General features: G+C 34.2%; 1 protein-coding gene across 2 annotated transcripts in view; it reads right to left on the reverse strand.

Moving 5' to 3' along the window:
• USH2A (usherin) overlaps positions 1 to 22,732 on the reverse strand; it is a 404,558-nt gene that overhangs the window by 329,710 nt on the left and 52,116 nt on the right. For both annotated transcript variants that reach the window (XM_068675985.1, XM_068675984.1), the window contains exons 4-11: positions 21,419 to 21,554; positions 20,352 to 20,415; positions 17,428 to 17,722; positions 15,910 to 16,094; positions 13,558 to 13,779; positions 12,155 to 12,248; positions 4,563 to 4,758; positions 3,591 to 3,721 (exon numbers count right to left, since the gene is read on the reverse strand). In XM_068675985.1, the coding sequence (XP_068532086.1) occupies positions 3,591 to 3,721; positions 4,563 to 4,758; positions 12,155 to 12,248; positions 13,558 to 13,779; positions 15,910 to 16,094; positions 17,428 to 17,722; positions 20,352 to 20,415; positions 21,419 to 21,554 (1,323 nt within the window). The remainder of the gene's footprint in view (positions 1 to 3,590; positions 3,722 to 4,562; positions 4,759 to 12,154; positions 12,249 to 13,557; positions 13,780 to 15,909; positions 16,095 to 17,427; positions 17,723 to 20,351; positions 20,416 to 21,418; positions 21,555 to 22,732) is intronic.

The raw sequence follows: 22,732 nt of genomic DNA on the forward strand, positions 1-22,732 counted from the left end.
AGTATACCTGTTGACGGAAGTGCCCTTAATTAGCTGCTTTACCTGATGTTCTTTCCTTTATAGCTTATAGTTCAGTTATTTATTTTCAATCACAATAAATTGATTGAAAATATGTAGGTGGAAAAATGAAAAGAGAGGAATGCTCATTCAAATTTTGGAATCAAAGAATTTTTCAACTCAGAAACAATATCCATCAAAAAAATCTATATTGATTTAAAATATATATACATACACAGATACTAGCTAGATTTTCCATTATACTTTAGAAAAAGCATTCAAAATTGAGGGAAATGCATGAAGAATTTCAAAAGAGCAATATTTATGAAGTATACAGAAAAGTTGTATCTGAAGCCTGTTCAAAAGCTGAATTGATTACACCAAAATCTATGTTTCCGTTTCATGCCTCAGCGAAAGGAGTAACTATCATTTAAGCTTTAAGTAACTATCATTAAGCTTTAGAAAGGGTTTTCTTGCAGCGTGAGAGAATATACCCACCACAGACACAACGTAATTAAACATTTGAAACTCTGGCCAATATCTTCTGCAGTAAAGCACAGCTTCTTTGCACCAGTAAGTACATGATACATATTTATCTGCATGTCATAAGTAAACTAAAATAAATAAATAAATAAATAAAAATAAAAAAAGGAAAAAGATCAACAAAAGTTGAGTAAAGAAAGATGTCTAAATTCACTGAGTTCAGACTGGTATTCCCAAAGACTAAGTAAAAGCAATAGCAGCACTTTCAGCTCTGCCCAGAAACAAATGCCTTGGAAAAGAGTGCTTTTTTCATGCCATTATATATGGCATATTATAACAGAATCATGAAAGGACTACAAACTGCTGTGCCTGATTGAATATGTAAGCATTTGTAGAGCAGACTGGGTAAAAAACAGCATAGGAAAATGAGTCAAGAATTGTGGTGTAAGGGCCAAAAGAAATTAATCTCCAGCTCCCTATACAGAGCAAGAATGATCACATCAGCAGTATTCTGGTAGAATTTTCTCATGTGTGAATGGTTAGGGAGAATGGAAGAAGGCAGCCAATTCTTCTTTCAGTCTCATAAAGCAGGCATCTCATATAATTCATTTGGACTTTCAGATGGTTTGAAATATTTTGTGCCAAAAGTTCACAAAGAGGGTACAACCAACAGAAATCTTTTCTGCACCGACTGGATGCCAACAACCAGCACAAAAGTGGACAAATTTCACAGGCTGTAGCAATTCTCTCTCTCTCAAGATAGGACTCTCTGCAGAAAGAGTAAGGCACTACTCATGGATGTGCTGCAACGCCACTCTTCTAAAGTCCTTCTCATTGATATAAGCTGTAAAGTTACTGTTTTGAAGTTGTTATGACATTAGTTTGCACTTTAAAATACAAAATGATATTACAGACTAATCTGTAAATCAACATGATCTACAGATGTATGAGAACTGAGAACCTATGCGAGTGACAAATGCCATATACATGCATGTATCCCCTACCAAGGACAGGGTGAAACAGGTGAATAGAGCAGGCATAAAGTTTTCAAAAACAAAGAACTGAGATAGGAGTAACAGTATTACAGTAAGTTCTTCTCTTCATCCTGTAAATTATCTATGTTAATATTAGTTACGTTTGATGACTAAGTATTTTTTGAGAAATAAATAAGTTATTTTGTGGTTCTATGGATCAATTTTGAAACTCTGTACCTCTCGGAACTTAGTGACATAAGTGGCACTTTGCAGGAAAAAAAAAATCCTTGATGAACTGCATAAAATGGTAAATTATGCAGTAAAAGTGTACTCTGCACCATTTTTGGCATATTTCCTTGAAAATTAGCATTGTGACGTGACAATTAATTTTCATGAATAGGGTCCTCATTCCTTATGATTCTATCTTCCACAGGTCAAATTTGGAAATACTTCCTTCAATGATGCCTTCCTATTTCATGTAATTCATTTCAGCTTTTAGTCCCCAGCCTTATTAATCTATTCTTTAATGCCTCTTAATCATTTCTCCCTGCACTGCTGCTAATGCAGCAGTTAACTAATGCTTTATTGAGCAACAGTCTCCCCCATTTTTCCAGTTACATCTCCCAGTTCATATTTTCAGTCAAGCTTCATCATTAACTTTTAAAAAATATATTTTACTATCAAATTAATGACTTCTTAAGTTTGTAAACTACTCCTCTACTAGTTATTAATCACAGCTAAAATTTTTTCAGGTTAACATTTAGTCAAAAACCATGGACACGCAAATCAACTTTTGCTGTCTTCCCTATACCTTACAAAAGTTGTTCTTATGCATCTACATTTTACAATATTTTTTTTTTCTTTTTTTCCCCCTCATTTCTGTGATGCTGGCAAAAAGTGTCATTTCCAGAAGACAGAAAATTATAAATTATTTTTTGTTTGTAACACGGGATATTTTTCAAAACACATTGTGGTAAATTTGCATATCACTCAGCATATCATGTGAGTCCTAGAAAGTGCACTGAGTCTAACTGGACATGTATTTGTGCTACTGTAACAGCAAGGATTAAAATACAACAGTATCCACAAAAGCTTGCTGGTAATAAAACGCAAATAACAACAAAGTACATCATACAAAAAACATTAAACATAATTCTATGACAACTTTGAGAAAAAGTGAGATAGGAAATGTAGCAACAATCTGAAAGTCTATCTTTTCTCCCTAAAGATCAAGCTCTGCCTCACTCCCCTTGACAATGTTTTTAAAATACATTTCAGACAAAGAAGCAACTGCATCTCTATTCCCTACAAAACTTTTTGCAACGAAGAGGACATATGCAATTAGAACATGAACTACAACATATTTTTACTGCATATTCAAGGTTTCAGTCTTGGGAGTTTTCCTGTTTGGTTGGTTGTTTTCTTTTAATATCCATACACAAAGGAAATCCACAAACAAAATTTCATAAAATGTATCTAGATTTAGCCCAATGATGTATCATTCTTATCTTCTCACTAAACATTATTGTAACAGGCATGCAGTAGGTGTTTTGAAAGCTACAGTTAGACTTATGATCAGACCTTTATTGTCAATGAGGTCCATAGACTTTAAAAGCATACGACAGCTTTCTTTTTTCAGTGTCACTTGGTATGTTTCATATGTTCATATCTCTGTTTAATGGACTTTAGGAACTAAATGGGAGATTAATTCTTGTCTGTATTACAGGGAAAACTATCTTAATCCTAGTTCATTTCAGGATCATCTTATTGACTGAATTGTAGAAATCTGCTAACAATTTTAAAACAGTAGCAAGACCTTGAAAAATAGTAAAAACTGGATGTCTTGACATTACTGAGTGCACTAGTACTTCCCAGTACTCCAAAACTAAAATTCAATTCTGAAAATTCATACATCATTTTTAATATCTGTTGCTGGTCTAGATGAACAACTCTGCAATGGTAAGTCTCAAATAGTGTTTATTTGGCTTTCATTCTCTAATTTTAGTCAATTATTATTTTTGAAAAGGCTGAACTTAACCAATTTTTATTAAGTAGTTACCATCTAAATATACTTTGTAATCTTACTGATTATCTAATTAAAACATTTTGACATTATTATATACTTAGGCTACTTACATTATCACACAGGAGGCTCTTATTTTTGGTGCCTGTTGCATAACAGTCACAAGGTTTGCAAACATCAATGGCTGAAAGATCTGCACCTGCTTGTCTGTAATGGAAATCCTTGCACAGCTCACAGTTTCTTCCTGCATGAAGGAAAGGTTATGCATTATGGCTTCCAATTCATTAAAATTAGCTGTATAATTCAAAATTAAAGACTCTATTCCTTTGAGAGAATTCTATAATTTTCAGGACGTCCATTTTAATGCACCTTTCATCTCTACCTGCCAATTTAGTGATCCAGAGCATATGAAACAATGAACCTGTTACAAACTATGTTTTACTCCATTAAACTTCCATCTGTTATATAATACCACACTTATATAAAAGCTGTGCCATGCAAATACCTATATGTTTTTCGGAAAAATTATTGTTGAACCTGAAACTTTCCCTTTTTTCTCCTTAATACAAAAAGCCAAGAAAACTTACACAGAAGACTGTTAGAAGAATGTTAAAAATAAAAAATATTCAAAAATACACTATTTAAACTGAATGCAAACCCTTACTCAATAAGCAAGAAGCTGACATTAGAGCTAAAGTTGACAACTTTTTTTTTTTTTTTTTTTTCCATTTTATCTTTGAAACTGGTTTGATTGGATAGCCTTGATATTCTGGATTAAAATGCTCTAGCACATGCAACGGAACAAGCTTTGAAACAGTACACTGTAATAATTGAAATGTCTTTTGCATGAAAGATTTTGTACAAGATTAAGTTAAATTTAAGCAGTATTTTCCTGTAGATTAAATAATGGCACTATTGTTTGTAAGTAATGCTTTACCTGGACACTTGAAAAATAAATATACATGCAATTTTTTCTGGAATGTCAGCCATTGCGTATTACTAATTTCAGCTGAAACAAGACTTACCCCAAAAGTGACAACAACAAAGAAAAGAACAAGAAATCAATTCTCATTTTTGTGACTTACCAGCTGTGTTGTGTTGACAGTTATCACAGACTCCACCACTGCCTCTGTAGTATTCCTGAGGAAAAGGGTCTATTGCTAAGTCATAGTGGCAGCTTTCTGCATGGCCATAACATTGACAAGGTTTGCAATTATAGGCATGAACTTGGTCACCCGGGCGAAAAGGCTTGTCATTGTACAATGGCAAACAGTGATCACACTGAAATAAAATAAAAAAGACCATTGTTTTATACTTAGAAGAAAACTGTTATACTCTCTACATTAATGGTTTGTGATATTTGCTTTTTCTCCATTTACGTATTACAAATATTGGTGCTACACCTTAAATACAAGAAGTGAGAAGGCATATAGGGAAATAAATTCATCTCTAATCTTCTTAAATTATTTTAAGAACAAATTAAAATCAAAAAAGGTGGACAGAAGGAAAAAAAAAATCTATTCAGATACTCAGCATAGGCTAACATCTGGAAATTCAGATCTTGTTAAATCTCTAAAGACACAAAATTGTGACTACCATGTTTGAGGTACAGAAAATTATATTCACCTAATGCATCCTGCTGAGTTTGTCACGCCTTTATCAGGACACAAACCACATTTAACTTTCAGACCTTCTGTGTTTAACTTTTTTTTTTTTTTTCTTTTTTTTTTACAATGTTCTCATATATATGTCACAATCCTTCATTCACCAATTCTCAACTCTGCATTTGTCCGAAGCATAACTTTTGAGATTTTCAAAGGTATCTACAGAGTTCAGGTTACAATTTTTGGCCACCGTGTGAAATGGATAGGTAAATTCCCCAAAAACCTTTGATAAATCTGAACAAGGTCCAGAAGCAGAGTAACAAAAAATATTAATTCTTGGGAAAGCATTCTTTTTTTCCATAGGATAACACTAAACCCCACAAGAACATTTATGTCCTTATCCTCGGTTACATCCATTCCCTTCAGAAAACATGTTAAGTATGTGGCTTTTCCCATGGACAATAACAAACATCTTTTTGATATATAGTATCTGAACTAGTCACCATCTGTGAAAACAAATTTCTAAGAAAACACATTATCTGAAGATATATGTTCAAAATACCTAGCTATCTTGGCCCAATTCTTTACTTAAAAATCACGATTAAAAACTTATTTCTACTAATGAATTCAGAATTCAGTATTTTTGACTAAAGTTATGATAAAAAACTTACTTTATCAAAATTCCCAAAGCTGTCACATTTATGTAAAGGTTGCCAATAACTTCAGACAAAGGCTTTATATGCCAAGTTCCTTATTAATCACTGAGAATGCTGAGGACAGTGCCTCTGAAGAAATATTCAACAGATAGACAGCAAAAAGTACTTCAGACGGCAAAGGTAACAATAAATTAAGGCTTACAATAGATGTTATCAAACAGTACTTTATACTCCACCTTTACAAATTTTCTATCCAACTGCTTATCTCTGGGTGGCATTTTTTTTTTCTTCCTTTCTTTCTTTCTTTTTTTTTTTTTTTTTTAAAAAAAAAAAAAAAAAAAGCGCTGTTATGTTTTTTTTTTTAAAAAAAAAAAGCGCTGTTATGTAGAATTTATTCTTTTTTTTTTCCTAATCTGTGTAGGAGTTACCATATCATACCCATCAGTCAATGTTGAGTTGCAATAACCAGTATATGTACAAACGTATAACATATATTATACTTTGTATATGCTTTTTTAATATACATGCCATTATCTGTACACAGATTTAAAAATCTGCTGAAGTGAGATGTGCTATCAAAATTAAAATGCCACCTTCTCAGACATTTTGGAAGACTATGCTGTCTTCAAAAATCTGTTTCATGCAGCATCCATCTGTGTTTCTTCAAGCTGCCCCATAAATGTTGACTATAATAAGGAAGTTAATCACATACTATTTTTTCCTTCTTACAAGATCCCAGTCTGTACCCCAAATAGACAGCATGCTTTCACTACATTAAGCTTCATTAAACAAATAAGTATGGCTTCTAGGCAATATCTATTCCAGTGTAGCTTAGTCCTCTTCTCAAAACAGTTGTCTGAATTTCCTCATGGCTTATTCACAGCATCCTTATTTCAGCATTTGACTACTTGTCAAGAAAGCATGTTAGCCAGTGTTTTGAACTGTATTTGTGTCTTGTGAACTCCCCAGAGGTTTTAAACTCAAAAAGCCAGGTTTGAGTAGGTAAAAAAAAAAAAAAAAAAAAAAAAAAAAAAAAAAGCTAGAACATTCTAAATGACTCCAACCACCTGGGGAAGACAGCAGAGCAGAAATGAAGGAAGTCTTAAAGTATTTCAGGGTCATATCATAACACTCTGGGTACCTTGAAAAGATATTTCTAATGACTTTAGAAATTAAGTGCAGTCCTTTAAAGAGGGTTTACAAATACCATATGCCGAATAGCATTTGTAGCATTTGGAGAAAAGATACTACTGCTGATTTGCAATGGCAAAGTGGCTGGTAAAGAACTTAACTGACAACGTAAGAGTTGCCATTTTGAATGCCAGCAACAGAACACAAAAAAAACAGTGGCTATCACTTGGCACTCACAAGGAATACAGTACAAGTCATACAAATTCAATAAATATACACGCCACTATGACTTACAACAGCTACCCTCATCAACAGAGAAGCACCAGCCCACTTGTCTCTCAATTTTCCTTCACATTAAATGAAATACATATCCTACAGAGTGGATAAGCCGCTGAAAATCATTTTCAGACTGGAACAGCCTTCTAAACTTCTGAGAAGTAACAATGACAGCCATAATGCTAGATGGTATCTATGACATCATATCTCTTATTTAGTAAAACTTACGAACCTCAAATGAAACTGTATTAAGGGGTAATGACTACTTCACAGTTCCGTTGGCATGTCATCACCAGTGCAACAAATCACAAAGTATCTGAGACAGGATCAAGTTCTTTCACTATTTCAGCAATGCTTGTACACAATTGTTTTAGAAGCCTGAATCTCTGAACTGTGAAATTACACCAGTTTTCTAAGGATGGATTCATGGACAAACGCATAACTTCCACAGGCATGTCTGAAGTCATTCAAAGTTTTAAGGCATGCTACTACTGGATGAGGTTTCTTTTTTCTTTTTTTTTGTCTAGTTTTCTAAAACTCCAGTCAGCCATCTGTTTTATTTCTTTTCATTTTATTCTGATATAACCGCTTTCTCTTCAGACCTCTCTTTATACATAAATTATGGCACAGAGCTTACCAAAAAGTTTTTTGTTTGTTTGTTTTTTGTTTGTTTGTTTTTTGTTTGTTTGTTTTGTGTTTGTTTTTTTTTTGTTGTTGTTGTTGTTTTGTTTTTGTTTTTAATAGTTTGCTTCCTTCTGTAAGCTAGAAATCTGTCATCAAGTGACCACTTACTTTAGTTAATATTTATAGCTCCTCAGGTACTATGTATCAATTCCTGACATGATGATACAGGCTGAACTTTAACTAAGATTTAGATAGTTTCTTCTGCACCAACATAAAAGAGCTTAGTTATCTGATATTTGGTAAATCAACAATGCCAATTTTCAGACAGCAGATGTTTAATATCATTAATTATTTACACAGGAAACTCGTAAGACTTTTCTGTATCCAGTCACACTCTCACATCCATTCATACCTTTTCCAAGCATGTATCAGAGTTGTTTTCTTTCTTTTAAATTCTACTGTCTCTTATTAAGATTTCTATAACTATATAAAAATTTTCTATTACCTTTCTTCAAGATCAATTTAAAGGAGGTTCTGAGTTTGTAAAGAAAGGCTAACCTTGTTTGATTGCTCTATTTTTTCATGTGCTCTTTCCAACTTTTTATATCACATCATGGGAAGCTTTAGAGCATATACTCACATCTATAAATTAGTCTTTGCATATAAACGTTATAGGACTCTACTCTTGATGGCCCAGTTTCCATTTCTATAAGGCTGAACTATTTCCCAAAGTAGTGGCAAGACATTTTCAGAACAAACCAAATGAAGCTGAACATTTTTTCTCATGAGATGAGAGAGAAGTTCCATGAGGATTTACCTCCTCTTTTTTTCCAAATCTGGTCCCTTAACTTCTTCAAGTCATTCTTAAGCATTCCCTTCCCTTTTTCCTATTATCTCACAATTCATTCCAACATCAGGTCTTCATCAAAACAGAACACTTAAAAGGATAAAAAAAAAAAAAAAAATCCCATTTCATAAGTTAAAGAGTTCATAAAACAGTGATGAAAATAATTAAACTAAGATCTTCACTTTAACAAACTATGTAAGTTTTCAGTTCCTGTTGCACTTTGCTGTGCAACAACTATCCAGATGTATACGCCAAATAAATTTAATACCGTAATTTTAGCTATATTAATTGTAAATGTGACAAGGATAGACTCTACCATATGTTAAGAACTTGCTAAGGGATCTCATATTTATGGCCCAAAATACTCTAAAAAAAAAATAAAGTGTTGTTTTTTTTTTCTTATACCCACTCAGTTGTGGTGACTGACTTCTAGCACAGGATGAAAGTTAAAAGACTGTTCATGGTGGAATTTCTTCTCAAATATTTGCCACCCTTTCTGAAAGGAAGGTTTGTATTTATAAAGTACCTTCACCAAATTCTTAACTGACATTCAATATAAATTCTTAACTTCACTGGAGTGGGAGCCTGAAAAACACAGGTATAAGCCTATGAAGCAGTTTTAATCAAAAAAACATGTTAGTCAAAAAACATAATCGATTTTGTTTCTGCCTTAAACATTTGCCTTATGAAAATCAAAACATTGAAGATGTTTAGAATTTATCTAAATCTCCTGTAAAATGCAAAGCAGTGATATATTTGCAAATACTTATTCTATTTTATTACTAATTCTTCTTTATTTCATCTTCAGGCAATACTGACATTACAGAATGAGAAAAATAATTAAACAACATCCTTATTCTAACCTGAATGAATATGATTAACTCAAGCATTGAAATTATAGTTACAATGCACATACACCAAATCAAAAATGACACTCACTGGAATAACCCATTAACAATGACAGAAAATATCTGATAAAGCAGATAAATCATTAAAATATATTTATTTTCACAACATATATCTATTTTCACAACAGTCCTGCAGAGTGCTTGGTGAACTTCCAGATTTATTAAATATTTATAATTAATCCTTACAAAGAAACATTTCACAATGTGTGTTCTAATTAAAGAGACACTGTCAGTTTGATTTTTTTTTCTAATTTGACCCTTCTAAAAACTAATTTCTAATTTGACCTTTCTAAAAACTTCAAATTTCTGTGTAAATCCCTTTTTGACTGCAGATCTTATTTTATACATTTCAGTTTAAGAAAATAGAAAAGTACATATAAAAAAAAGTTACATGATCCTAAACACAATATCACATACACTCAGATTAACATTTCATCTCTCCCAGCAAGCATAGACTGCTTGGCTCTGTGTTTTTTTGTTTGTTTGTTTTTCTCCCCTAAACATAGTTTCTCCTTTGTTACCACTGTTGCTATTCTGAAACAGCTTCTTCATTTTTAGAAAGCCTATTTCCCACAGCCATAAATGCAGCAAGGAATACAACCTACTCATGACAGAAATCCAGCATTCAATGGGATCATGGGATTCAGTTCTTTGATGTAACTCATGTTTTCTTTTTTTTTTTTTTTTTTTTTTAAAGATAAATTGTTATCAGTATTAAAGATGGTGGAAACACTGAAATGTCTTTGGCTAAAATATTCACAGGTATCAGCAGATAATGCAGCAAGCACAGAACTCAATTGATACATCATTTTAAAGTTGACACTGACTTTGTATTACTACAAGAATGACTTGTACAGGAATTTATTTGTTCTGAATTAATGGAGAAAAGTGTGTGTGGGCTTCCCACGTTCAACTCACTAATTTAAAGTTTATAGTATTGCTTTATTAAACTGTGCTTAAACTGTTCAGAGCCCTGTCTCAAAGCCACCATATCTAATGACAATCGATTTCATCACAGAGCAAAGAAAAACTGTATTTGCCAGTTCACAAAATGCAATATGATTGCTATAAACTGTATGATATGCACTAAAGCTAGCAATTATAGAAATAATATGGTAATTTATAATCTCCTGTCAGAAAAGAACCACGGGGGTGCTGGTGGACAACTGACTGACCACAAGAATGCAATGTCATGTCCCAACTTTGTACTTATAATCAAGGAAAACATGTTACAAGTACAATATTTCTTTGGATATTAAACAGGAAACTATTTAATGCATTTCGTTAAGAAAATTAAAATTAAAAAAAAAAAAAAAAAAGAGCAAAAGCAATTGTTCTAATTTTTCAACCAAATAAGGCCTTCTGTTATCATTAGTCTTCTCACCAGCACTTGCTACAGCAACATCACAGAGCAAGTCCCTGGTACTTTTCCTTTCCCTTCTCATAGATACCATCTCTCTCTACACACATCTAAAACCCCATTTTCTATGTTTTTTAGGTCCCAAGAGCCCTTTTTGCACCACTTTTCATTTAATCTAAGGACAGAAACTTTTCTGTGAGGATATTTTCTTAATTTATGTATCATGGTTCTGGTTTTGCTAAGTTGTATGTAAAAATCTTTCAACACATACAAAGGTTACATAATTTACGTTTACATTATTAATAAACGACAAACATTTATATTAGCTGGCTTTCCTCTTGAGAGGTCAACCACTCTGTTTCAGAAATTAAGTACAATCTGGCATCATTATCCTAAGGTATCCTCTACATATTTCTCTAGAAAACCATGACTTATACTAAAATCCCCATATTGATTCTCTCTGACCAAGACTTATAAAATTAGGAAAATTAAAATTTTGCAATTTGTTAAGTTTCAGCTACATACTGTACCTCACTAAATCTCTCATTATTGAGAAATACTGTTATTAAGAGCACAGCAGTGGTAAGAATGTATTTTCTAGATTATATTTAGATTTTTTACTTAGATTTTTTCTTAAATATGGCCTTTAAGTTCTAGTTCCAAGAAGAGATTAACCTTAATATCTACCGTCTGAAAACAGTGCATTAAAAAGTAATATTAAATTTGTTCTTTTATTAGAACAATCATGTTGCTATGAATGATTATTTTAAGGACAACCAGATGTCATACGTAACTGTAAAAAGTATGGGTAATCAGCATTTCCTGTCATTAAGTAAATAAGATCAAAACTCAATTTTCAGTGTTCTTAAACAACACTATCCAAATCCCTGGTTTAAATCAAAATATTCAGTAAGATCCCCCAGGAGAATGACTTCCAAATAAATATGTACAGGCAAGTCTCAGTATTTTCTTAACTGAGCAGAAGACATTTAAAATCAAGTCTAAAATGTTTTAACCTTTCCTTAGATATATCTTAAAAAGAACTGTACTAAAAGAATGCATTCTTAGCTGAATTCTGATAGACTGCTATCTACAAATGGTCCAAGTCTAAGAAGGTAAATCTGTTACTGTTTTCCGCTGGATTAGGCAATTTTAGCCCAAATATTCTGTATTGGCTAGGACGACAGTAACATACATACGCACGCACACGTTCCCAGGCCTAAAATCCCAGATTTGAGGCAGTTCATAGGTGAAGTGGATGAGACACTAACATTATTTCCTTCTGTATAGCTTTCCTTGACACACAGACATCTGTATGGTTCCATAGCTGTATCACAATTATCAGCATGGCCATGACAATTACACCTGAAAGAACAGGTAGTGAATTAAAAATCAAATATGTGAAACACATCTCTACAACAATATATGTCATGAATATAATTTTATTTTTTAAAATAGTCCATTTTTTATTAAGAACAAATAAAACACAGAAGACAATGTTTAAAAGTGCAGTAACCTACAAAAAAAAAGACTTAATTGAACACATTTGTAAGTATCAAGAATTGATTTCCAAGAAGAAAAAAAGTCTGCATTAGAGCTACCATTGCCTTATGTAATATGTAATGAAAACATGTTAAATTAATGAAAACATATTCACTTTCAGTATATAATATGCATTTGTAAAATGGTATTTCTTTCCAATATTAAGCCCTACAGTGTGGCTATAATTTTTCAAGCAATCTTAACCATATCAAGCATAACTGTCTAGATTATTTGATTTAATTTAAAATGTCTAGGTCTTATTAAAATAAAATATTCATAAACTATTAGTTAAAAGACAATAATCACCCCACTCCACCTGAAGGGTTGCTTTTCTGGAGGCATCATATCATTTTGCAAGCTACAGGTGAAATTATTTTATTGTGACACAATCACCAAAATTGTAGCTGTTGTAGTAAAAGGATTATCATGACACATCTAAATCAATAATCAAAACATTACTAGTGTAGAAGAGCTTAAGGTAAATGTTACCTTTGATAGGGTGCTTTCTCTCAAAATGATCTCTACCAAAATAATTTCAGAAATAACACTTATTAACAAAAATCTGCACCATATGCTTCTTGGAAACTGTTTCATTGCCAAATTTCCATGTTATTTACAGGGCGTAATTAGTCCTTTCACAAGACAGCACACATCATATACAATGAAGTTGTCAGTCACAGATAATGTAACACTTTTACTGACAGCTGCCCAGTTTTAAATGGAAAACTGCAGCTAAAACAAAGAATGAGCTCTGTATTAAAACTGTTAAAATTGCCATGTCTGGGAATCTATAATGAAACTTGGAAGAGCTACTTAAATAAAGCATAAACCATGGTTTCAATCATAAGTCTTTGCTTAGAGGCATTGATAATTCCAAGGAAAGGAGTGCTTTTGACAGATTTGTGTAATAAGTATAATTAATTTTAAAATAATGCGTGAAGAAATGTTTAAAAAATCAGCATACCAGTAATTTCAAAATTGATGCACTGCTTCAGACCAAATTCCCTTCTCACCCATAAATGTAAAAGCAGAACAACTTGAAGAAATTTTAGGCATGTAATTACATATTTAATACAGCTTTAGTAGTTGGAGGCAGTGATGAGTGGGGTGGAAGAGTTATAGTAACACCTACCTTCCACTGACTGTAATTTCATTAACTCCATAGTATCTGTGCCTAAAATTTACCCAAGACTCATTAGTATGATACTGGCCACGGAGATGAATCCTCACTTGTGTAGCTTTTACAAATTCTTGGAGAGATGGAGTATTGTAAAAGTCATTATAACCAGGTCGGTGATTTGGTTCCGGAGTAAGAACACTAAAGGTTAGATTACCACGGGAGTATGGTGTAAATCTGTTTAAATAACAAAGAGGAAAACAAATGAAAATCAAAATTTCACATATTTTACAGATTCCATCCCTCAGTATCTGCTTTCTCAGAGATGTTCTCCATGCTATAATAATTATTTATTTTTCTGAGGAAAATTCTTATGCAAGTTGGTTTCTAGTCTAGTTTCTAGTATTCAAGCAGGGGAAAGGAAATGCCCTCTACGTGTCTGTTTTCTTGTTTGCCATTCTGTTCTCCAGACTTTAAGTTTCCAAGTGAAGGTAAAGCCTCTAAAAGGCAACTTCAAAATATGAATAAAGTGCAAGTGATAAAGTGACTTTTACACTAAATTAAAAAAAAAAAATTGTCTCTAAAAAACATGAGCTATGCTTGAACTACATAAGGAATTCATTCAGATGAGTAACATAATTAACATGCCCACATTGTTAATTATTTATTGGCTAAACACATTAAAAACATACAGAAACGGTTATACTTTGAGGTATTGCAGTCACTTACAGACATGGTACAAGGTGTAGAAATACAAACCTTAATCACTGTCATTTCCTCAAGATTACAAAAATGCCCATGAGGCACTAACTAATGTGGTCAGAAAACTATGAACCTTTGAGCCATGGCAAGGATTTCAAAGCCAAAGTCACTTGCCCTCTGTGCCATCTAACGGAGTTCTGCCCAGAAGGATACAAGCACACTTGTGTCTAAAACTAGGACAGAACTTGGACACCTATCTCAGCACTTACAGGGTGAACTCCTCTTTGAGTACACTGAATACTCACCATTTGCAGGTGATGTTTATCTTTTAAACTAAGTTTTCTGCACATCAGACGAACCCAAAATCACTCATTCATATCACTTCCTATCATCATTTACAAGGGGATTGAAGGGGAGAAACAATGTCACTCATAAAACATTTATGGAAACAGTTCATAATTAACTCTTCTTTTTAGAAAATATAAATACACATACTTCTGGACTGAATAGGGCAAAACACATAATTTGGGTTATTTATCAAAGAATGACTGGCTTACTTAAAAGATTTCCCTTCTTCTCTATCCTCTGCTCCAAAGATCAGCAATAAAGCTTAAAGTTCCCTGCTGAAAACTGGTGTAACTCAGATGACCTAATGCTCTTCTCCTCAGAATACTGAACTCCTGGAGAACAGACAAAGATGCTGACACTTGAAAAGTCTTAGGAAGGCAGCAGAAGTGAAACAGCAAAAAAGCAAAACGCCTACAGCACCTGGTACTGTATTTTCTGACTGATTTCCAGCTGAGTACCAAACAAGGCTAATACTGACTGACACCTGAAATCGGGCAAGAGATGACACATTTGAATATCTGTAGTGGTATGGATTTAAATATATATATATGTTTGCACGTGTGTGCAAAACTATATATATTAGTTATGTACTATATGTGTTATCTCCTATATTTATGTATAAGTGTTATAAATGCATTTATGTATAAATGTTAAATATATATGTTATAAACATTTAATTTTAAATTTGCACATGTTGTCTAGTAAAAAGGCTTGCAACATGTTTCTGAAATGTAACGATTTTTCTTGGACCTTCCCCCAGATTTTATTTTGGTTCTTGCTTAGAAAGATAATAAAGCTTAAAGATACATCTTTCAACCCATTTCTCATGTGTTTTGCTTGATTAGTAGTAAGGTTGAATGACTGGATTTTGTTCTTAAGCTTGCCTTCTGTCCTAAGCTCCAGTCCAACTTGCATACTCAGACATCAGAAGGAATACATTCATATTCACTAGATAGTTACAACCAATCTATTATATCAGTACCTTCCTTCACTCTTTATCTCAGTGTTCTGTAGTTCTACTGACAATAATAGTCCCACAAAACACAAGCATACAAAATTTCAGAAATCTAACTCAAAAATAAGACAGTCAACTGTGTCACATTCCTCCATGTCTGAAATCTGATAAAAGTGACAGATGACCTTTTGGTGATCTTCAATTGAAAGGTCAGATTTGGAATCTTTTATTATCCCTAGCAGCCTATAATAAATGATTATACCAAATTAAAAGATTCTATCTCAGTCGGACATGGAAATGAATTGTGTCAGGATGTTACCTGTTCAAAGCATCTGTATTATGCAGATAATACCCACTCATACCTAGGAAGCTGGAGACAGTTGACGGAGTCTGGTTTTTCCAGAGATCCATTATTATGCATTCCAAAAATACTGCAGTTTTTAGCAAAATATTGCCAGTCTTCCCACTTTAGATCATCTCTTTTTTTCCTTTCAATTCTTATTGCTTCAGGGTGTGGGCTAAAGAACTGCAGTACAATGTAGAATACCTACAAGAAGATAAATTTATGAACTGATGTTAATGACTGTGTTGTAAAACAATGAGAATATAAACACTAATTTTTATTTCAATGTGACAATATAGTCTGTTTTATCACTTACGGGAAAAGAACAAATATTTCAGTCCATGCATTCCAAATTAAACACAAACAAACCTTTTTGTTGTTAAACAAGTTCTTTGATCTCTCAGACATTATTACAGAGCAACTGAGCTGTTGCATCAAAATTCTTCATTTTTTCTTGAAGACCATTTGAAATTGTACTACAAAGCCAAGTCCATGATTTGTTACTGTAATATTGATTTTGGCAAAAATGAAGAGCATAGCCTTGTATTGGCAAACATTTGATGAGCTGTTTGTTTGATGAAAAGTATTTTTTATTTTTATTTTTTAAAGCAATCTTCCTATTTTCAGCTTGGAATCCAATCTGATACCTGTGTTGTGCTGAAGAAGACTTCAAGTATGCTGCTTATGTAGAAATTTGTATGTGTCAAATAAGCCAATTTTAAAATTTCACATATATCTGAACTGGCTTTTAAATAATGGTCCTTGTGCAGCCAAAACCTGCCATCATATTCTTTACCTTTTCCACATTAATGACAAATAAGGGAAAAAAAAAAAAAAAAAAAAAAAAAAAAAAAAAAAAAAGCTAGGTAGAATAAGCATTACTAGTAACTGAAGCATTAACCTGACTCCTTTCTGTCAAAATACATGGCAAGTCGGTAGAGACCTTACTGTGAATCCAGCTCCACTACCGATGAGTGCCTCCTTCCAAGACTACCTGATGTTTGCCATCAGCAGCATAGTGAAGTGTTAGGTTGCAATGTAGCATCTTTAGGAATCTCCTCCCATACTGCTCAAACACCACCCCCACTGGCTAAACACCACCTCAAGAATATCCACACAAGAGACTGTGACACAGATTTTTTTAAATTCCATGTGACTTCAGTCAGCTTCCTATCAGAACTCATACAATGTGCATCTAATATTTTAATAGATATTAAAATTGAAGCTGAAATTTACAAAAGTCAAGTTAAAAGACAGCAACCAATTTCTAAATATTGGTGTCTTCATACATATATTCACTCTGTTACATCTGATCCAGATTACTGCTTGGAACAGACAAGGCACATAAAAAAAAAAGACTCCATAACAATAATGCATTACTTCCTGCTGATAATGGAAGTTTTCTTCCTGTCCCCTTAATGGGGACATCTTATGCATCTTAAAGCACAAGATCTGAATTTCCCCCAAATTTTAAAGTACATAAGAAATATCTTTCTAGTTTGAATTTAATAAATAGCAAATGCAATCTTCTCATTACCTGATACTGTCCATTTTGTAAGTCTATTGTGATAGAAACACCATGATCTAGACCTACAGTATTAGCAAACACAGATGAAATCCAGGTGGTCCCAATGTCATCATCGTTGATGTAATACAGAGGATGGGCTTCTGCATCCAGCCTCAGCACTCTGTCATTAGTAGTATCATCTGCACCATTAGGGATGCAGTACCTCTGTATCAAGGGGTGTACCCGGGGATGACTTCCAGGACAGCGGCACTCGGATTGGGTATGCAGATGAGGAAATTTTCCAGAGAATACTTCCAAAATGTCTCTGTCACGGCATATAAAAAAGCAATTACATACATGATAAAAAATGACAAGTGCCACTTTGTGCCTCAAGGCTCATAGATTAAACAAAATTCAACTTAGATTACTCTAGAAGCCCTAAGGCCTGGTTTCATCTCACATAAATGGGGCAATCATCTAGGAATCAGGCCACCCAGGGTCCCTACTTAATCAATGGCAAGCAGCAGGCATCTTCACAGGTGTGAAGAAGTGCTCTGACTTGTTTTCATTGCTCCAGACCACATTATATGGAGCTCCACGGACATACAGAGATGAGGGAAAAAAAGTTCCTTCCTAGGATATCTAAAGATAGATAGAATTATTCCAGCCCTAGATAGAATTAATCCAGCCCTAGATGCACAGAGAAAAAATGTGAAAAACTCTTATCAATATTTTATTATGGCATCACGTCTGATTCCATTCACTGATTTGGACACCGTTCTGAAGTATAACCATAGTATTGGCATATTATGAGGCACAACCACAGATGAATTGAATGTTCTCCCTCAAACCCTCCAGAAAGACCAGCTTGAGAAGTATCAAACTACACATAGACAACACAGATAAAAATATTTTCCCTTTAAGCAACTCTAATACACATGTCCACTGATTTGACTACCCCAGTCTGGGATCATCCTAGTAGCTTCTTACAGCCTATATCAAAGTGATTAAATAACTTCAGTTCACATTGACACCAGCTATCCAAAAAAATAGGTAGGTAGATAGGTAGACAGGCAGATGAACAGATGAATGACATGGGCTGGTGGTTAGCTAAACCTTGATCTGCTCATCGCTGGTGTAAAAGGTTCTGGTGTGAGCCCAGAAGATATGAAATTTTTAAAATAAGAATTACTAATTTTCCCATGTCCCTATTTTCTAGGAGGAACATAATTTTATATACTCATTAAGCTATAAATACAAAGTAACAGGATCTTTCAGACAGCCATAAACTTAAATTAATTCATATGCAAGTAGGACTTGCGTGCACCGTTTATCCCACATAAACATTTTGAACCAAGTTACTTGCAGATATAAAACTGCATCACTAGTTCTTAACACTGTTAAAATACCTATCTTTCAATTTTTAAACTGTGTTCATTTCACTGACTTAAATTGTAGTTCAATGGATTTGACAAGTGTTGCTCTGAAAGAATATACAACCAACAAGATTTTTGTGCAATTTGGAATTCAGATTCGTATTAATACTTTAAATTCACAGGAGATCAGCTCATTGCAATGTCCTGCAGACATGTGAGCTCCTAGGAAACTGCTCTACATCTTATTGAAAGACTATCATTAAGTAGCCTTAAGGCCTGCGTTCACGAGCGTCGCTGAGCTTAGCCTACCCAGAAGCACCACACAGACTAATAGGACCTGACTTTTTCTGGCCAGCTTGAATTGACTAGATTAATCCAGCATGAGTTGGATAACAAAGGTAACATCTCTGTGTAACACACTAGGAAGGGAGGCTGGAGGGCAACAGAAATTGCAGTGGCAACTGTAATTTGGCCTCAGGGATGGAGGATGTCAAAGCAATTGGCCCAGGGCTGCATGGGCTGAGCTGGCAAAGTCATTGGAGGCTTATGGGGACAATCTAATATAGAAAGCAATGAAGAATTAAGACAATAGCCTCTTGGGATAGGGGCTTGGGGGGCAGGGAGGGTGTCAAGAATACCATGCATGGATGTCTGATACCATGAGAAAGCTAGAGGAAAGGAATCACTAAACACAGAAGCCAAGCTGTCAACCACTAAACCAGCATGTTGACTAGCTGGATTGCCTGTCCTCTTCTTCCTTTGAATTACTAGTTTTAGACTGGTGTAAACGGGGCTGGCCATCTCTCTTCTCTTCCTCTCCCCTGAGACTGAGGCATTTTTCCGTGAGTGCTTCTGAGAAGGTGGGAATAAAGACTGCACTTGACAAACAACTGCAGATTCTCACTGAAACCCATGACAGAGAGGTCTGCTTACCAGTAAGCCTTGCTGCAGGGGCTAAACAATTTGAGACAACTGTCCAGAAGCCAAGGACATAAGGATGCTGCCCAGCTGGGAACATAGCAGGCTTTATTCCTTCTTTTGGAGAATAAGGCAATACAAGGGGCACCCTGTCTGAAGTACTTTATGGAAGAAATTGCCCACAGCTTACATGAAGCTCTGGGGAAGCTTGACAAGTCTCATTTAACAGATCTAAGAACACATTATAATGTCAGAATTATGTTGAGTTGATAACACCAGAATGCTTATTGAAATCTAATAACTAGATCTAGTCTCTGCTAGAACATCTGCTAAGTCAGGTTGTAACAGGGACAACGGCAGCAAGGAAAGCATACATTTAATACCGAGTTTCACTACATATGCTTAAGCAACATTTCAAAAGCAAAATGTTAAAAAATATTTTAACTCAAGACTTTTTAGACTAAAAAGCAGGTTTGAAATGATGTCCAGTAAACTAGATCATCAGAAGCAATCACTTAAAGGAAACATATGAAAAACACCATACTCAGGGAAGTAAGCATATTGTCATTTATTCTCTCGTTATCACACTTCTTTTTTATATATATATATAAAAAAAAAAAAAAAAGAAAGGTGTTTTTTGTTTGTTTGTTTGTTTTTTACCTGTTTGAAAGTGCCACTGGGTAAAATCGAAAGTCTTGCATTCTTCCAACAAATTGCTCTAAACCTAAGAAAATATACTACAAGTAAATAATCAAATCCTGTTGAACAAAAGGCAGCTTTGCATTGCATGAAAGCACCTTTAATACAGCACACAGAGATCTCTCTTGCACAATTACTCCTCCTGAATGAAACCATCTTGGATCTGGACAAAGCTATAGAGGGCAGTGACTTAATTTTTTGATAAAAAAGAATGATTTATAATAACTTTATAAGAACATTTTGTACCTATCTCTTTTCTGATTAGAGAGGTGGCACAAGGATCGGCTCATTAGACAGAAGTAATGAGCCAGTCCATGTGCCACCTCTAATTAGAGAAGAGATACAGTAGGTACAACTGTACCTATCAATTTATACAATAAAGATAAAAAGCATTTTAGAGTACTCCTCTCTTTATACATTTATTAGTTGTTGGGTATTCAGAATCAAAATCATAACAAAATACATTTCCAAATATAAGCATTAAGAAATGGGACACAGAATGACTTTCTTGCCCAAAAGCACAATAAAGTTGTTTAAGTGACATATAGTTATATTTAGGAGTTTGCTTCAAATTCTGCACATTCCTGAAGAGTTCTTACATTTGTAGAGCCAAGAATTTGTGGAGAGCAAGAAAACATCCTGAAGGTGTTCTGTAGTTATCATGTCATACTGTAGCACATATAAAATTCTAGATGTTGATGAAGAATAATGCTATCAACCATCACTAGAGGCTGAGCAGTTCTCATTCTGCTAGTGGTTTACATTAGCATTGATGAAACTGAAGAACATGAAGAGTCTAAAACATCTCTATTCCTGACTCTGAACAGGAATGTAGTCTAGTGGCCATGGACAATCCCGTTCTGAAATAGTTTCATCTATTTACTCAGAAAAGCTGTGATAGTAAATTAATAGAATGTGTCACTTTCGGGACTGGCATGTTGGACAAAGCAGAAAAACCTACCTATATGCAGTAACATCATGTTCTGAAATAGTTCCAGAGCATTCCACTAAAATAGTATGAGATTTACCTGTGAAGCTTTGTCCAATTTGCAGTGTACCATCAGCATTACCATCTGCAATTGGTCCCACAAGAATCCTTGAATCAAAAGGTGTGCTGTCATCTTCCCAACCATTCAAAAAGAAACTAATTCTGCTGTGATGCACCTATAGAATCAACAAAATGGGCAAATATCTTCGTTATGCAATCCTTTTGATTTCAGTACATGTATCTATCCTTGATTAACCATTAAGATTACTTCAACCTACTTGGCAGCATGCCTTTACCTGTGGTGCCTACTGAAAGTAGTTACCTCCTTTCTGTCCACCCATTAGCAATCCAATTAATAAGATCATTATTCAGATGCATAAACTATAAAATTTCTACAGTGGTTAAATCAAAGAATCTACGGCACAGTAGATACAGATCTGGCAGGGAGGAGGAAGAGAGAAAAAAAGAGACCTCTGTTCCACAAGGTACAAGACTGGTTACAGCTACTTCACCACTTCAGGCCATGGGCACATGTTATAGCTGTCAGAGCTCTTCTCATACACATCAGCTCATACAGGCCTGAAGGGACCATCTACCATACACAAGATAACCAAATGCAGCACATCTCAGCCAGGCTTCGAACACCCCTCCAAAATGCCTCGCTGTCCCTGGCATGCTTCTTCTTACAAGAGCTGAAGGGAATGGTATAGGAACTGGCTACATCTGCTTTACACCCAGTGGGAAATTCCCTTACTTCAAGGGAACCCTTGACTAGGAATATGTGCTCAGTTGGCACTCCAGGGTATTCTTTTCTGCAAGCATTCTCTTCCCTGCCACTTCATTTTAAATTTGAGCAAATGTTCATAGAAATACTTTATGGCATTCTCCCAGCTCCACAAAGTCACACAATGCTGAGCTTTTACAAAGTTTTTGTTTGTTTGTTTTTTTCATTAAAAATCCATGTTTATGTTACATAAAACTGGACAAAGTTTAATAGTATAGAAGTGCCTTTTAGCCTTACATTTTATGGAATTCAATAATTTAATTTTTAAAAATCCAGGGATAAGAAAAGAAGAAAATTGGAGTAATCATGGCTGTAGTTGGCCTCACATTAATGAAGTTAATTACTGAAGCTACCTTCAATTTATTCAAAACTTTTGAACTCTACTGAATAGTTCACTTAACAAACTTTATCTCATTTCAGAAAGCAATTTATTTGCAAAATTCAAATTACATGATTTTAAAAATATTTAGCTTGCATAAGGCTTATTTCACATGATAGCTTGGTAACCTTCAGATTTTGAAGTATTGCTTTGTTTTAGCCAATTTACAGAATGCCTGTTCCATTTTTGCA

The sequence above is a fragment of the Anas acuta genome, chromosome 3, assembly GCF_963932015.1.
Source record: "Anas acuta chromosome 3, bAnaAcu1.1, whole genome shotgun sequence".
Lineage (NCBI taxonomy): Eukaryota > Metazoa > Chordata > Aves > Anseriformes > Anatidae > Anas > Anas acuta.